Here is a 16457-nt window from a genome sequence, read left to right on the forward strand (position 1 = left end):
GAGCCGAAAGCAGTCGCTTAACCAACTGAGCCACCCAGGCGCCCTGGGCAGAAATTTTGATTGTTACTAATGGAGATTTAGAAATCTCTGTTCGTACAGCAGAGTACTGTGACATGTAAGTTAAAACATAGAACCATAGAATTTCATTAGTGTACATTACTGTCTCATTTGACGTTCTTGTTTTGCTGGGATAGATAAGACTGAGTCCCCAGAAAAGTCACTATGCAAGACCCTATGTGTTGGATTTCCTAGTGATTTACATTAAAGCATATATTTTTGCAAAACCAGGTCACACTATTCCATTTTTACTCTTGAACAGAGGAGTTTTCTCGGGTCCGAGAGGAAGTGCCACTGGAATTGGTCGAAGCTCATGTCAAGAAAGTGCAAGAAGCAGCACGGGCTTCTGGGAAAGTGGATCCCACCTATGGCCTGGAGAGCAGCTGCATTGCAGGCACAGGACCTGATGAGCCAGAGAAACTTGGTGAGTTATAGCTGTCCCCAAGGACAGGACTAATAGATGTCGTAATTTCCTATCAGCTTGCTAAAATAATTGGGCCTATTTGCATTTAAAAGTAAGAACAATGGGGGCACCTGGGTGGCTCAGTCGTTAAGCGTCTGCCTTCCGCTCAGGTCATGATCCTGGGGTCCTGGGATTGAGCCCTGCGTCGGGCTCCTGCTCAGCGGGAAGCCTGCTTCTCCCTCCCCCACTCCCCCTGCTTGTGTTCCCTCTCTCGCTGTGTCTCTCTCTGTCAAATAAATAAATAAAATCTTAAAAAAAAAAAAAGTAAGAACGATGATTACTATCAACTTGTCCCTTAAGATTAGTGTATGATTTTTTTTCTCTTATCCCTTCCTTTTATGATAGAATTTAAAGGTTGTCTGAGAGCTGTTAATAACATCACAGTTGTGAAGTATCTGATGCCAATTTTTAAGATTTATTTATTTATTTAAGTAATCTCTACACCCAACTGGGGCTCATAATCAAGACCCCGAGATCAAGAGTCACACGTTCCACCGACTGAGCCAGCCAGGTGCCCTGTGATGCCTGTTTTTATTTTTATTTATTTATTTATTTATTTTTTAAAGATTTTATTTATTTATTTGAGAGAGAATGAGAGAGAGAGAGCATGAGGGGAGGGAGGGGCAGAGGGGGAAGCAGACTCCCCGCTGAGCAGGGAGCCCGATGTGGGACTCGATCCCGGGACTCCAGGATCATGACCTGAGCCGAAGGCAGTTGCTTAACCAACTGAGCCACCCAGGCGCCACGATGCCTGTTTTTAGATCTAGGTTTTGAGCATGTGAACATAGGAATACTGGAAGGACTTACATGATTATTTTCATTTATATGTTGCTGGGTAGGTTTAAGTTCGTTGTTTTTTGTTTTTAATTGAGGTAAAATTCTTATAAAATTCTCTATTTTTTTTTAAAGATTTATTTATTTATTTATTTGAGAGAGAGAGAATGAGAGACAGAGAGCACAAGAGGGAAGAGGGTCAGAGGGAGAAGCAGACTCCCCGCTGAGCAGGGATCCCGATGCGGGACTCAATCCCGGGACTCCAGGATCATGACCCGAGCTGAAGGCAGTTGCTTAACCAACTGAGCCACCCAGGCGCCTTAAAATTCTCTATTTTAATCACTTAAAGGTATACAGTCTAGTAGCTTCTAGTACATTCACAGTGTTGTGCATCCATCACCACTAACTCCAGAACACTTTGATCACCCCAAAAGATAATCCCATACCAGTTAAGCAGGTATTTCCCATTTCTTCTCTCCTCAGCCCTAGTAACCACTAATCTGCATTCTGCCAGTGTGGATTTGCCTATATTCTATACATTTCCTGTAAATAGAATCATGCAGTACGCGGGCTTTTGTGTCTGACTTCTTTCACTTAGCATAAGGTTTTCAAAGTTCATCCATTTGTAGTATAAAATCACTACTTTATGCCTTTCTGTGCTGAATAATACTCTTTCAGTGGATAATACCACATTTTACTTCTCCGTTCATCAGTTCATGTATATTTGTATTGTTTCCATTTTTTCATTATTATGAACATTGAGGTGCAGGATGTTGTGTGAACATAGGTTTTTCAATTCTCTGTACCTAGGAGTGGGATTACTGGATCAACTGGTAATTTTATGTTTAGCTTTTCGAGAAACTAGTCAACTGTTTTCTGTAGTGGTTCTACCATTTTATGTTTTCACCAGCAACGTATGAATGTTCTGACTTCCACATCCTCACCAATATTTGTTCCCCCACCTCCGCTTTTAAAAAAAATGCAACTGGGGTGTTTATGTAGTGGTTTTCATTTTCATTCAATTTGGGGAGTATTGCCATCTTAACAATATGAAGTCTTTCAATCCTTGAACACAGGATGTCTTTCCATTTATTTAGATCTTCCTTAATTTAAGCATTGTTTTGAAATTTTTAGTCTTGCAGTTCTTGGCGCCTGTATTACATTTCCTTTAGTTAAATTTATTCCTTTGTATTTTATTCTTTTGAATGCTTTTGTAAGTGAAATTACTTTCCTGATCTTAAGAGGAAAGCATTTCATTATTAAGTATGACGTTAGCTGCTGGATTTTCCTACATTTCTTTTACCAAGTTTAGGGAAATTCCCTCTATACATAATTTGTTGAATGTTTTTATCCTGAAAAGATGTTGCAGTTTGCCAACTGCTTTTTCTGTATCAATTGAGATAACCATGTGGTGTTTTTACTTTTTTCTTTAAATACGTTGTATTAATTGATTCTTGCCTGTTGAACCACTTTTGCAGTCCTGGGATAAATCCCACTTGATTGATTATGGGAATATTCCACCTAATACTCTATTGGATTTAGTTTGCTTCTAGTATTTCGTTGAGGATTTTTGCATCCGTATTCATAAGGGACATTTGTTGAGTACTTTTCATTTTTTGTGATAACTTTATCTGGTTTGATGTCAGAGTAGTACTGACCTCTAAGAATGAGTTAGGAATTGTTCTTTATTTTTTTGAAGAGTTTGAAAATTATTGATGCTTATTCTTCCTTCCTTCCTTCCTTCCGTGCAGAATGATGGTTTTATTAAAGCATGGGTGTTATTGGATTTTTTTCTCTGTCGGTGCCTGTGATTCTTGGTCAAGGGGCTTTGAAGAATGGAGAGGTAGACCAGACAGAGTGGTGGGCAGCAAAGCAAGGTTTATTGAGCGATAACAAAGTGATAGTACAAAGTTCCCGAGGAGGGAGGGTATCTGAGAGGGTTGCCCTGTGCTCATTCTTCTGTACGTTTGCTGGAATTCACATAGGAAGCCATCAAGTCCTGATTTTTAATATTTTTTAAAGAACTGATTTAATCTGTTTACTTGTTCCAAGTCTGTTTAGGTTTTCTATTTCTCTTTGAGTCAGTTTTGGTAGTGTGCATATCTTACTAGAAATTTGTCCATTTCATGTACATTGTCTCATTTGTTGGTGACACACACACACACACACACACACAAATCATAACAACCAAAAGTGGAAACAATTCAAATGTCTATCAGCTGCTGAATGGATAAACAATGTGGTATTACAATGGGAATATTATTCAACCATAAAATAGAAAGAAGTACTGACATATGCGACCTCATGGATCATCCTTGAAAACATGGTAGGTGGGGTAAAAAAAACAGTGAGAAGAGACAATATATTATTTAATTCCAATTATATGAAATACAAACAGGCAGATTTATAGAAAGTAGATTAATGGTTGCTTAAGGCTAGGAGGAACAGGCAAAAGGGAATAATAGCTAAAGAGTATGGGATTTCTGTTTGAGATGATCGAAAGGTTTTAAAATTTACTGTGGTCATGGTTGCATGTATCTGTGAATATCTAGCTGTACCCTTTTAATGGGTTGGTTGTATGGTATATGAATTATATCTCAGTAAAGCTATTTTTTAAAAAAGTTTATAATGTCTTTTTACATTGTACCTTTTTATTTCTATAAGGTTGGTAGTAGTGTCCCCATTTTCATTCCTGATTTTAGTAATTTGGTCCACTCTTTTTTTTTTCCTTCATCAATCTAGATAAAGACTTACCAGTTTTACCGACTTTGGATTTCAGTGATTCTGTTGTTTTTCTATTCTCTAAGTTATCTCCACTGTAATCTTTATTCTTTCCTTTTGCTTGTTGTTGCAAGTTTCCTTTCTTACCTTTTTTTTTTTTTTAAAGATTTATTTTAGAGAGGTTGGGAGGTAGGGAAAGGAGAGGGAAAGAATCTCAAGCACACTGCCCTCTGAGCATGGAGCCCACCGTGGGGCTCGATTCCACGACCCTGAGATCACGATCTGAGCAGAGATCATGACCTGAGCCAAAATCAAGAGTCAGATGCTCAACGAGCTGAGCCACACAGGTGCCCCTAAGTTTGGTCTGCATTTTAATATTTCCTTACTTTGGAGGATGGGATATTGATTTGAGATCTTTCTTCTTTATTATAATGTTGACTTCTATAGCTATATAAATTTCCCTCTCAGTACTCCTTTTACTGTGTTCTGTAAATTTAGACATATTTTATTTTTGTTTTAATGCTTCTCAAAGTATTTTATAATTTCCTTTTTGGTTTCTTCTTTGACCCATGGGTGGTTTTAAGAGTGTGTTGTTTAGTATATACCAATTAGTGATTTTTTTTTAGATTTTCTTCTGTTACCAGTTTCTAATTTCATTCCATTGTATTCAGAAAAGATAATTTGTGTGGTTTCTATCTTTTAAAATTTTCTGAGACTTGTTTTGTTGTCTAATATATTAGCCTGGTGAATATTCCTTTTGTATTCTATTGTTGAATGGCATCGTCTGTGTATGTTTGGTCTGGCTGGTTTATAGTGTTGTTCAAGTTGTCTGTCATTTTTCTAGTTGGTCTATCCTTCACTGAGAGTGATGTCTTGAAATTTCCAACTATTATTGTTGAACGATCTATATTTCTTCCTTCAGTTCTGTCTGGTTTTGCTTCATATATTTTGTTAGTTGCATACATCTTTATAATTGTTCTGTCTTTCTCACGAATTGGCCTTTTTATCATTATATAACATCTTTTGTTTTCTCTCTAACCTTTTTTTGCCTGAAAGTCTCTTCTATCTCATATTAGGATACCACTCCAGCTCTCTTTTGGTTACTGTGTTTGCGTGGAATATCTTTTTCCATTAATTTACTCTTCAGTCTGTTTGTGTCTTTGGATCTAAGATAGGTCTCTTATAGACAGCATATTTTTTTGTTGGATTTTAGGATTTTGCAGACTTAGTTTTTGTACTTTTGGGTCTGCCCTGAATAGCTATAGCACTTTCAAAATTATTTGCCTTCATTAGCTCTGAGTTCTCTCGTGTGGCACGAAAGTGATGGTTAGGTACTCCCTATAACGTACTGTATAGTTAGGTTAGTTTGTGATATTGGACAGATGACATTTTTGCTGTTAAGGACTTTTGATTATTTTTATTTAATTTATTGTGAAGAGGAGTAAATTTTAGGAGTAGCTTCATAAGCAATACCTGGCTTCTGGCAAGTGTTCCTATATGTTAAAAGAGGCTAATTTTCACACCAGGGTAAAATATTTTATATACAATTATCAGTAGTGTATTCCCAACATTTCTTACATTGTTCATTAATTTTTTCTTTTCATTATGAAATAATTTCTGATGAATAACTCAAGCTAAAGGTTTCTTGCTGTCACCTTGCCTAATTCCATCTCTAAGTTGTATACAGTTTATTAATTATGCTTCAACTGCAGTCATTTCATTTTTGTCTCTTTCATTCTTATAGAATAAAGGATATGTGAAGTAAAAAGTAAAACTGCCAGGCAGTACTCCACAGATGATACCCTCTGACCTCCTGGTGCTCTGTTCTGGGTGGTTTGAGTAGATACCAGTGAGGTCTCTTCAAGCAAAAAACCTTCTGATTTCCATTAGGTTGCACAGGTCCTACCCCTCTTGTGGCCTTTGCTTTCTTAAAAGTGTCAATCTAGCAGTTTCATTTTGCAGATATATCTGGAAACAGATTAATCAAAACTCTCACTTTTAGCCCTCAAAGCAAATTATTGACCTGTTCTTAACAGAGTATCCATAGTATTTCTTAGTTTGAAAGCTCACTTATTTTTCTTAGATGGATTCCCAAATTAGCAAGCCCAGCCACATCCGTCTTGCTTTTTATTGATTCTGCGCCACCAGGCAGTGCCCAGCTCAGGCAGGGGAAGCCTGGGCCTATTGAATGCCTGGGAAATGTCTTACTTTCATCTACTTTTTGTGGTTTTGGTTCATTTTGCAGGGTCTTTGGTTCCCTGTGGTCATGGAATTGAAAAGGGTTGGCACCACCTTCTTAGTTTGATTCAAAGAAGTTTCTGTACTTTGCAAAATCAGGGGAAAGTTTCTACATGTAAATCTGTTTTTAAAATTTTGGTAGGTGATACCATAGAGCATCAGGGGTTAAGAAACAGGTTGCAAACTTAGCCATTTCTAATTTAGCAGGACAAAAACAAAATCTAGCGACTTCAGTCTTGTGGGGTCCTTTTTCTGACTCAGTAGTGAATGTATGGTTTCCGCAGTGTGCAAAGCTTGGATCTGACTGCCGCAGGAAGCACTGGAGGCGGCAGGGCGTGAATCTTTGAATGGCACGGAAAGTAATCTTCATTCATAGTAGCTGGAAATAGCCTATCAGAAAACCTCTCTGAAGTGCAGTGGATACTCAGTAGTTGCAGCCACAGAATTTGGGCCCTTTTACCATTTAATAAGGGCAAAGGAAAATACCAGTATAGTGTGAATATTTTGGAATGAGTTGTAAATAGAATTGTAACTTAATGCTGGCCTGTGATAGTTAATGGGATTTATGTTGCGCTGTGACTGATAGAATATATTAGGAGACAGCAAATGGTTCTTGCTGTGGAATTGGCTCAGCAAAATTGTGATGTGAAGGCAACAGTGTACCTCCTTTCCTTGTGAGCCACCTTCCGGATAGGGAGTTCAAGGAAAGGAGGTACCGATTTTACATTTCTTTATTTAGTTAGTTTTAAGATTTTATTTGTTTATTTGACAGAGAGAGACACAGCAAGAGAGGGAACACAAGCAGGAGGAGTGGGAGAGGGAGAAGCAGGCTTCCCGCAGAACAGGGAGCCCGATGTGGGGCTCGATCCCAGGACTCTGGGATCATGACCTGAGCCGAAGGCAGATGCCTAGTGACTGAGCCACCCAGGCGCCCCTCGATTTTACATTTAAACTGACACTTGATATAACAAAATAGTGCCACTGATTTCAAATGGAATGATGTAGGATTTTCCTTATCAAAGTCCCGTACTTGAATGGGAAGTTCATATACTTTTTATTGTGATACTTAATTTACTATGTTGTCCGTGTTAACTTATGTGTATTAACAATGGTAAAATGATAATACAGGAAAAAATAAATAAGTTTCCTTGTGAAATACAGGACCCCTTTTGGGTTTCTCTCATTGACCTATCTAACTTTTCATTGTGGGTTTGGAATGTGGGGAGTATTTGGTAAAATCTGAAGCACCTCTTATTTTCATTTTAGGAGACTTCTAGGAATTCTTGAGGAAATGAGTGCTCACTTCTAGAAGGGGCTTGTCATTTAACTCTAGTCGTTCACCAGTATGTACTGACTTCTCTAAATCTGTATGGTTTTTTGTTTTTGTTTGGCCAGAGACCATTCTGGGAATAGAAAAAATACTGATATTTGAGACCTCTTGCATTTAACTAAAAATATTACCAGGTTTTATTTGCCCGGTTATAAGGGACAGTGAGGGAAGAAATGAAATGAAAAGAATTTTTAAACATTTTTCAGAAGTCGTTGGAAATCAGCATTTCTTTTTGACACATTATATAGGGGTTTTCTGACTGGTCCTTTGAAGTTTTTTTCCTGGATAATCCTTTGGAGGAAGTGGCTTTGCTTTTATTGTAAAACCAAGGAAACTAAGTTTTATTGGGTTACATAGGCTTGTGAGAATCTGGTTTAAATTTTGAACCTAAATCTCTGGTCCTAAAGCTCAACCTCCTTTTATTGTAGCATGCTGCCAGAAGTTAAAAATGTGTTGGTATGTCTGTATTTCTCATTCAATGAACAAGGATCATTTAAGACCTTAGCTCCATTGTACTGTCCTGCCTTATATCCTGTGGGATATGTAGTAGGAAGAGACCCAGGTCCTCTTGAAAATCTGTAGGAGCTACATAAGGAGACAGGCAAATGTACCCGGGAGAACAACCGGATGATTCATCTCCACGAGATCAAGCGCTGAGAACCACGCCAAAATTTAGAGTGATTCAGTGTACGGGCCTACACCACAAAAGCATTCTTGAATGGGAGGTCAGTCTTAAACTAGACTTTTTTCTTTTCACTCCTAGGGATAAATAAGACTGTAAATGGTGTTGTTACCATGTCATTTCATTGTGTCTTAGGTGCTAGGGTACTGGTGACCAAAACACCAAAACCCCTGCCTGCAAGGATTGTATAGTATATTTTCAAGGTAGAAGATGAAATATATGATACATAAAACTTAGATTGTGTAAATTAAATATAAATATGTAGAAATAGTATGTTGGCTGGTAAGTGGTATGGTGAAAATTAAAGCAGGATTAGGAAGATAAGCGTGAAGTGTAAGGAATTGCAATTTTCAAAGGTGAGGGAATATGTTACCAAGAAAGTGGCATTTGAGCAAAGATGTAAATGAGGCAAATGAAGGAGTCGTCAGACATCTAAGGTTAGAGTGCTGTAGGCATTGGAGCAACCATTGTACAGGCCCCTAGACAGGAGCCGCCTGGCATAGTTGAGGACTAGCAAGGGGAGATCATGGACAAGTAGCTGGATTGCATGGTAGAGGCTTTCATGGGAGATGGTGAGGGGCTTATGGGCCATTGTAAAGTTTTAATTTTTACTCTGGGTGAGATGGAGCCAATGGGAGGGGTGGCTTTGACCAAAAGAGTGTCAGGAGTGCCTATATTTTAAAACTCATTCTATTAGATTGAGAACATCACCCGTCTAGGAGTTGTTAAATTGATTTATTTTTCAGAGAACTTATGTAATATATTTGAATATCAAAGATATTTTTTTTTACCATATCACAAAAGCTTTTATTAAACACTTGTTAAATTTTTCTTTACTTGAACTGGAGACTAAACAAAACAGTCTTTCTGATAATCTGTTTACTTGTAGTCAAACATACCGAAAATACTGATATGATAGCACAGTGAGATGTAGGTTCAACTTTGCTGTATCTAACAATCTAAATGAATGATTTTTATTTTGATTTTGGTGAACTGTTTCAAAGTAAGTTGTAAACATCATGAGTCTTTGCACCCTAGACAATTCAGCACGCATCATCTTATAGGAATAAGGACATTCTCCTATATAAGTATCACAGTGTAGTGTATCTTAGTCCCTTTGGAGGCCAGCAGCCCTTCCTTCCCCAGGGAATTGGAGTGTATGTGCATATTCAAGGGTCTGTCGAAGACTGATCTCAAGTATTAGTTTTATTTATTTAACTTTTTGCCTCTGAGTAAATTTACTGTCTGTATCTTAATTTTGGTTTAGAGAAGTTTGAAAGATTAAGTTAATCGATGCTTATTCCTTACAATTGACTCTGTATGCTCTAGGGCCATTGAATTACAAGTAAAATGTTCAGAGAAGATTCTTTTATTTTAACGAGTGGATTGTCCACTGAGCTCCTTAATACCCTGTGGAATATGGGACTGCAAAGAGTATATCTTGAGCCATTCGTCCCAGCTCTGTGTAGAAGAGCCCAATTAGTCACTTCTGGTTTTCAGGAAGGTTAAAAACTAGTCTCTAGTCCTTCAGGAGATTAAGAAGAGCATCCTGACAATAATGTTGTAAGGGTCACTTTCTAGGAACAGGAAGCCCAGAAGTGACTGTTCCAGTTCTTGCCTCAGATACTATTCATCGCTTATAATAGCTTCATTCTTCTCATCACGAGGATTTCCATAACATTTTAAAAAATCAGGCACTTCTAGAACACCATGTGTGAAAACATGCCAGCCTGGTGAACCTAAGCAAACAGTGGAACAGTATTTAAAATGGGACTTATATCAATGTAGAGTGGCTTCTCTCTTCTCTTTGTCAATATTCTACTTGAAGGGCTCTTAGATTTCAAGAGGCAGAGAAGGATAGTCACTTTTCTAAGCGGCTAATAATTGGACATTTTAACCTCTAAGGACTGGCTAATGCTGGTTGGTATTTAAGTGACTTGCCTAATGACCCATATTTATTGAATGGTAGGATACATTTTTTTAGGAAGAAATTGGCTTCCATTATGTAATATAATTATGTAATGCCTTGTGGGGACTTTTATCAAATTAGGCCTTTTGTTTACTTGATAGAGATCTCTTGCTATGGGCTACTATGTGTGAGAAATAAGTAATACCCTCTATTCAGGGCACCTGGGTGGCTCAGTCTTGGTTAAGCATCCAACTCTTTTTTTTTTTTTTTAAGATTTTATTTATTTATTTGACAGAGAGACACAGCGAGAGAGGGAACACAAGCAGGGGGAGTGGGAGAGGGAGAAGCAGGCTTCCCGCGGAGCAGGGAGCCCGACGCGGGGCATGACCTGAGCCGAAGGCAGACACTTAACGACTGAGCCACCCAGGCGCCCCAAGCATCCAACTCTTGATTTCAGCTCAGGTCATGATCCCAGGGTCGTGAGATGGAGCCCCATGCTCAGCAGGTAGTCTGCTTCTGTCCTTCTCCCTCTCCCTCTGCCCTCATCTCGCTCGCACACACTCTCTCAAATAAATAAATAAATCAATAAATCTTTTTTTTTTAAAAAGCAGTACCCTCTATTAGTAATTCAGTGTTCAAGGATTGGAGACATAGTGAAGCATAGATATATATATAGTATTAATTGTTCAAGGAGGACTGGGTATGGGAAGTGCTATAAGAGTTAGCTCAAAGGGTCATGTAAGTTTGGGCTGAGGAAGATTTCACAAAGAAAAGATTTGAGCTGAACGATGAAAGGGAGGTTTAGGATGTCACTGAGCCAGATTGGAGCAAGTATTTGGTTCTGCAGAACAATGTGAACAGAGGCACAGAGATAGTAATGGAGGGTTGTGCAGAGAGGGTGGGACACAAACCAGCTTAGCTGCAACCCAGAGTTCAGATAAGGACATGGAGTGATCAGATGCACAGCTAGATGGGAGCAGAGTCACAGAGGGTGATGCAGGCTGGGACTGTATATTGGCAGCTCCGCATAACGCTTGAACTGTACTACAGGGAATATGGTCCATTTCCCAAAGCGTTGAGTGAGTTCCTACCATGGGCCTTACTCTGTTCTCTGTTCCCTGAAAAGACACAAATTATTGGACTAGCAGCTCTCAAACTTTTTTATTCTCAGGACTTCTTTGTGCTCTTTAAAAATAATGAGGAACCCAAAATGCTTTAATTTATTTGAATTATATCTGTTGATACTTACTGTATTTGAAATTAAAACAGAAACTTTCAAACTAAAACAATACACAGGTGCACGTTCCTGTAGGTGACTTCATCATGCGTCATGCAGCCTCTGGAAAGCCACGCTGCACACTTGGGGGAGAGGAGAGTGGAAAGGCAAATAACATCTTTGTGTTGTTATAAAAATAGTTTTGACCTTGGGGACGTTTCTGCCACAGAGGGTAGGGGTGGTACCTGAACCATACTTTGTGAATTACTGAATTAAACACTTGGCCTTGAAGAATATTCAGTTAGGGTGGGGAGACATTATAAGAAGTAGGTAGGAAAGGTGGGCAGAAAAGAAGGAAGGGAGGGAGGAAGACAAAAGACAAATATGGTTATAGATAGAGGCACAGGTGAAGAAAACAGTTATGCTTGGGTCAGTTAGGGATGATTTCACAGAGGAGGTAATCTTTTAAACAATAAGGAGAAAAGGAACATGTGTGGCATATTCTGGAGATAGTACCAGGAGTCTGTGGGGAGCAGGTACTGTGACCAAGTGCAGCTGTAGTAGATGTGTGTGCGTGGGGGCGTGATTCTGCAGGGCTTTTACCTTGTGGAAGTGAACAAGTTGCCAGGAAAGAGAAATAACAGGATTCAGTCTGTTTTAGAAAGTCCCTGCAGACAGTTTACAGATGACATGCAGGAAATGGAAGAGTTCCTACCGCATATCATAGTTCTTTTCCAGGAAGCATCATTACTTATTTATAACCCACTTTATTATTTTTGCAAGCATTTTGTTCTCTCCTCCAAGCTACCTTTCCCAGTTCTTTCAGCTCTTAGGGGATGGTTTCTAGATCGCCTCATTCTGGTTTTGCTGGCACTGTTATCACTAGACTGAAAAGCACTTGGTTGCAGAAGCTAGGAGAAAGGTGCGGTGCCCATGGAGGACAGTGTTCTGGCCTGGTGGGTGGGAAGAGATAGAAGCTCAGCTCTCTAAGAAGAGTGAAAGAGATACACAGCTAAAGTAGGTTTGGGGGCACGGGGCAACTGTGGAGGTGGAGGCCTGGCGTCAGTTGGGGGATCAGTGTTGAATCTGTGGGAGACATTGCATTTCCTGTTTCTAGTCTCTGAAGGTGTTGTTATCTCGTTTGCCTCTCAGCCTTGGTTGAGATTCATTCAAAAGTCCAGTAGGTATATAGATACTTATCTGTTGCTACATAGTCATTTACCATAAAGTTGGTGGCTTAAAACCAGGTATATTTTTGTCTCGTTGCTTCTGTGAGTCAGAAGTTTGTATGCAGCCTAACAGGGTCCTCTGATTAGCATATCACGAGGCTGCCCTCAAGGTGGTGGCTGGGTTGTGTTCTCATCTACTGAAGAATCCACCTCCATGTTCACTCCTGTTGTCAGAATTAGTTTATTTCTATTTGTAGAACTGAAGGCTCCAGCTCCTTGCTGGCTGTTAGCTGGAAGCTGCCCTCAACTACCAGAGGCCACCCACTGTTCTTCACCATCCACGCTTCCCCACCGTGGCAGCTTGCTGCGTCAGGCCTGCAAGGAAAGTCTCTAGAGTGAATGTAGTAAAGACAGGGCTTTGTATAAATGAACATTCCATCACCTTTCCCTTATTCTTTTGGCTAGAAACAAATCACAGGTGCTGCTAACACTCAGGGGAAGGGGAGTGTACAAGGACATGAAAACCACGAGTCAAGGATCAGTGGGGCCACTCTAGAATCTCACCACCTTAGTAGCCATTCTCCTGGGTTCTGGTCACATCCCCTGTTTGTCATTGTCCCTCAATTCCCAATATTAAAGTTAAAACCTTAAGAGTTAGAGATCTCCACAGTATCTGTATTCATAAGCAGGACTGTCACAGCATGAATTTTCTGTCACAAGGTTCAGCAAACATTTTCTGTAAAGAGCCACATGATAAAAATTTCAGGCTTCTGCAAACGGGACAGTCTCTGTCATAACTACTCAGCTCTGCCTTGGTAGTGCAAAAGCAACCACAGACCCTCTTTAAACAAACGAGTGTGGCTGCGTTGTATTGAAATTGTATTTACAAAAATAGGCAGCAGGGCTGTAGTTGCTGACCCCTAGTCAATCAGATCAGTCAGCTATCTCTGACCCATTAGTAAGGGCAGGTGATTTACGATGGGCCCTTTAAAGGAAAGACAAAAGTCACATGGAGAGGAAAAGTCACAGATGGCCTATCAGATTGGGAAGGACCTTTGGAAGTTCAGGGCAGAATGAGAGCCCTCTGTTGCTGTCACTGAGGCAATGCCAACGGCCATGGCAAGAGCTCATGTTAGTAGAGATAGGACTTGGGTCCAGTCAACTGAATTTGCTAATAACAATATTGTTGAGCACTTATACGAGTCAGTTATTAGCATTTTGCATGAAATAATTTGTTTAATCGTTAGCATTGCACTTACGAGGTAGGTACTATCATTATTCTCCTCTTGTAGATAAGCAGACTGGGGCATCTGTCAGCTAAGTAGCTTTCCACGGTCACTTCGGCCGGTAAATTCGGGGACAGGATTTGAACGTAGACAGTCTGGATCCAGAACTCACCTACTTCTAGAGCAGGGGCTAGGAAATTTTGGTTCTTAGACAAAGTCCAGGTTGTCACCTCCTTTTATCTAGCCCAGAATATATAAGAATAGTTTCTACATTTTTAAATGGTTGGAAAAAATCAAACGAAAAATACTATGTTGTGACACATACAAATTATAGGACATTCACATTTCAGTGTCTGTAAAGTTTAATTGAAACACAGCCACACTTCAGTCCCAGGCTGCTTTAACGGCTTATCTTACCCTGCTGTGGCAGAACTGAGTCGTGGCAGCTAAGACTCAACGCGGCCTGCAAAGCTGAGAATAGCTACTCTCTGCCCTTTGCAGAGCCCTGTTCTCCAGCATAAGGTCTGACTATGAGCCATGATTCTGATATTTTCCCCTGGCTTACCAGGCATTCTTCTCATAGCTCAGTTATGTGTCCAAGGATTTTGTACTTTCTCCTCCTTTGTATGTTTGGCATAACTTTTTTTTTTTATTCATTCTAGTATTCTTCTTCATTTATCTCCGCAGACATGGGTCAGACCACACATTTGTAGGGAAGGATTCTCAACCGTCTAATTTATACGACATCAACAAGACGATATGGCATATGGGAAGGGCTGCAGCCTCTTAAGCGTTTACACTTCCAACCAGAATTCAGACCAAAGAGAAGCTGTTGTTTTGTGTTTCTTTTTCCAAGAAGATGTCTAAAAGCAGCTTGAAAAAATGTTTTGTAGGCTAGAAACCACTTTACATACTCCTCCACATGGCATCTTGAGGAACACACAACTCCTAATTAACTCTTAATAGACATCTCATTAAAGGGCTGAGCACTGGCCACAGGTTTCTTCTCCTTAACTCTACCATCATCATATGAATAGGTATTAATATCATGTAACTATTCATCATGGACTCATAGCTAATTAAAAGAGTTAATATCAAATGTGACTTGCCTTATAATAGAGTGAGTGTGTGATCTCTTTAGAATGTGGAACTATAGGTTGTGGGTCATCATTTAAAAGCAGATTATCTTTAAAAAAAAAATACTGCATTCCTCCCACATAATACTTACTCTGTAATTAAGCTGACACAGCAAAGGTAGCCTAAGGCCCATTCAGTTAGCAGTAACTTGTGAAGTTAGGGGTTTTTTTTAAACCCCATCTGTATTTGGTTTTTGTTCAGATTTCTTCATTTTTATATCTTAATGTGTCTTAATGCATGCTGCATATTTCATCTGAAGTAAGAATTAGAGCATTGCATTAGAGCAGTAATGTTCATCTCTGTTTCTCCTTTATCCTCTCACTTTCTAACCGCCAGCATGGAGAATCCTAAATTTTGAAATACTGTTCTACTGCTTTCTAAGTAACTTTTTTTTTTAAAGATTTTATTTATTTATTTGAGAGAGAGAATGAGAGACAGAGAGCATGAGAGGGAGGAGGGTGAGAAGGAGAAGCAGACTCTCTGCTGAGCAGGGAGCCCGATGTGGGACTCGATCTCGGGACTCCAGGATATGACCTGAGCCGAAGACAGTCGCTTAACCAACTGAGCCACCCAGGCGCCCCTGCTTTCTAAGTAACTTTTATTACAAAGAAAGACGTACTGAATATGTTAGGTGTAATTTTGTTTGTTTTTAAACTTTATCAAACATGGTTTATTTAGACTTCTGAACTGTTTTACTTACTCTTAGGTGTTCGGGGCACATTACATTGTCCAGGTCAGCACAGTTCATTTATTTCCACTGCTGTGAAATAGGCTGTTGTGTGATTGTAACCCACTTTAATCATCTGTTTGTCTGTTAGTGGATGGGCAGTTGGGGTTGTTCTGTTTGTTCCGTCTCAAACATACATGTCCAGTCTTGTACATACCTCACCGGCCCCCTCTGCAGGGTTTCACTGAGATGTGGCACTCCTCCAAGTGTGCTTAGTGGACCGGTTGTCACAATGAGACAGGAGTTGGCATCACTCAGCCCTCCGTTTAAATTGGTTGTTACTTTTTCGTAAGGTGAATTTTTTGGTAGAGGAAAGTTAGAGCATTGAATATTTTGAACATTGAAGCTTGATCATTCTTGTGTAACTTCTTATTTTGTTGTGGACTAATCCTGTGCATTGTAGGGTTTTAGGAAATTCTAGTTTTTTCCCCAAAGTGAGTGTATCAGTTGACACTTGGACCATAACACTCGATCATACACTTCCTAGTGTTAGGCTCTGTGGATGTAGTGGGTGTAAAATGACATTCCATTGTGGTTTTATTTTATTTTTTTAAAGATTTTATTTATTTGAGAGAGAGCATAAGCAGGGGCAGTGGCAGAGGGTGAGGGAGAAGCAGATTGTCCGTGGAGCAGGGAGCCTGATGTAGGGCTCCATCCCGGGGCTGAATCCCAGGACCCTGGGATCATGACCTGAGCCGAAGGCAGACGCTTAACGACTGAGCCACCCAGGTGCTCCTCCATTGTGGTTTTAAATTATGGTTCTCTGCAACTTAATTTGAGTATCTTCTGTTTACTGGTCATACAGACA

At 39.6% G+C, this 16457-nt stretch overlaps 1 protein-coding gene across 3 annotated transcripts in view; it reads left to right on the forward strand.

The window, feature by feature from the left end:
* Positions 1 to 16457, forward strand: part of SMARCC1 (SWI/SNF related BAF chromatin remodeling complex subunit C1) — a 174715-nt gene that overhangs the window by 106120 nt on the left and 52138 nt on the right. For all 3 annotated transcript variants that reach the window (XM_028095898.2, XM_028095899.2, XM_028095900.2), the window contains exon 21: positions 320 to 481. In XM_028095898.2, coding sequence (XP_027951699.1) covers positions 320 to 481 — 162 coding nt within the window. The remainder of the gene's footprint in view (positions 1 to 319; positions 482 to 16457) is intronic.

This window comes from Eumetopias jubatus, unplaced genomic scaffold, assembly GCF_037043125.1.
Source record: "Eumetopias jubatus isolate StellerSeaLion01/CBP00866 unplaced genomic scaffold, mEumJub1_p1.0 scaffold_1, whole genome shotgun sequence".
In the NCBI taxonomy this organism is placed as follows: Eukaryota; Metazoa; Chordata; class Mammalia; order Carnivora; family Otariidae; genus Eumetopias; species Eumetopias jubatus.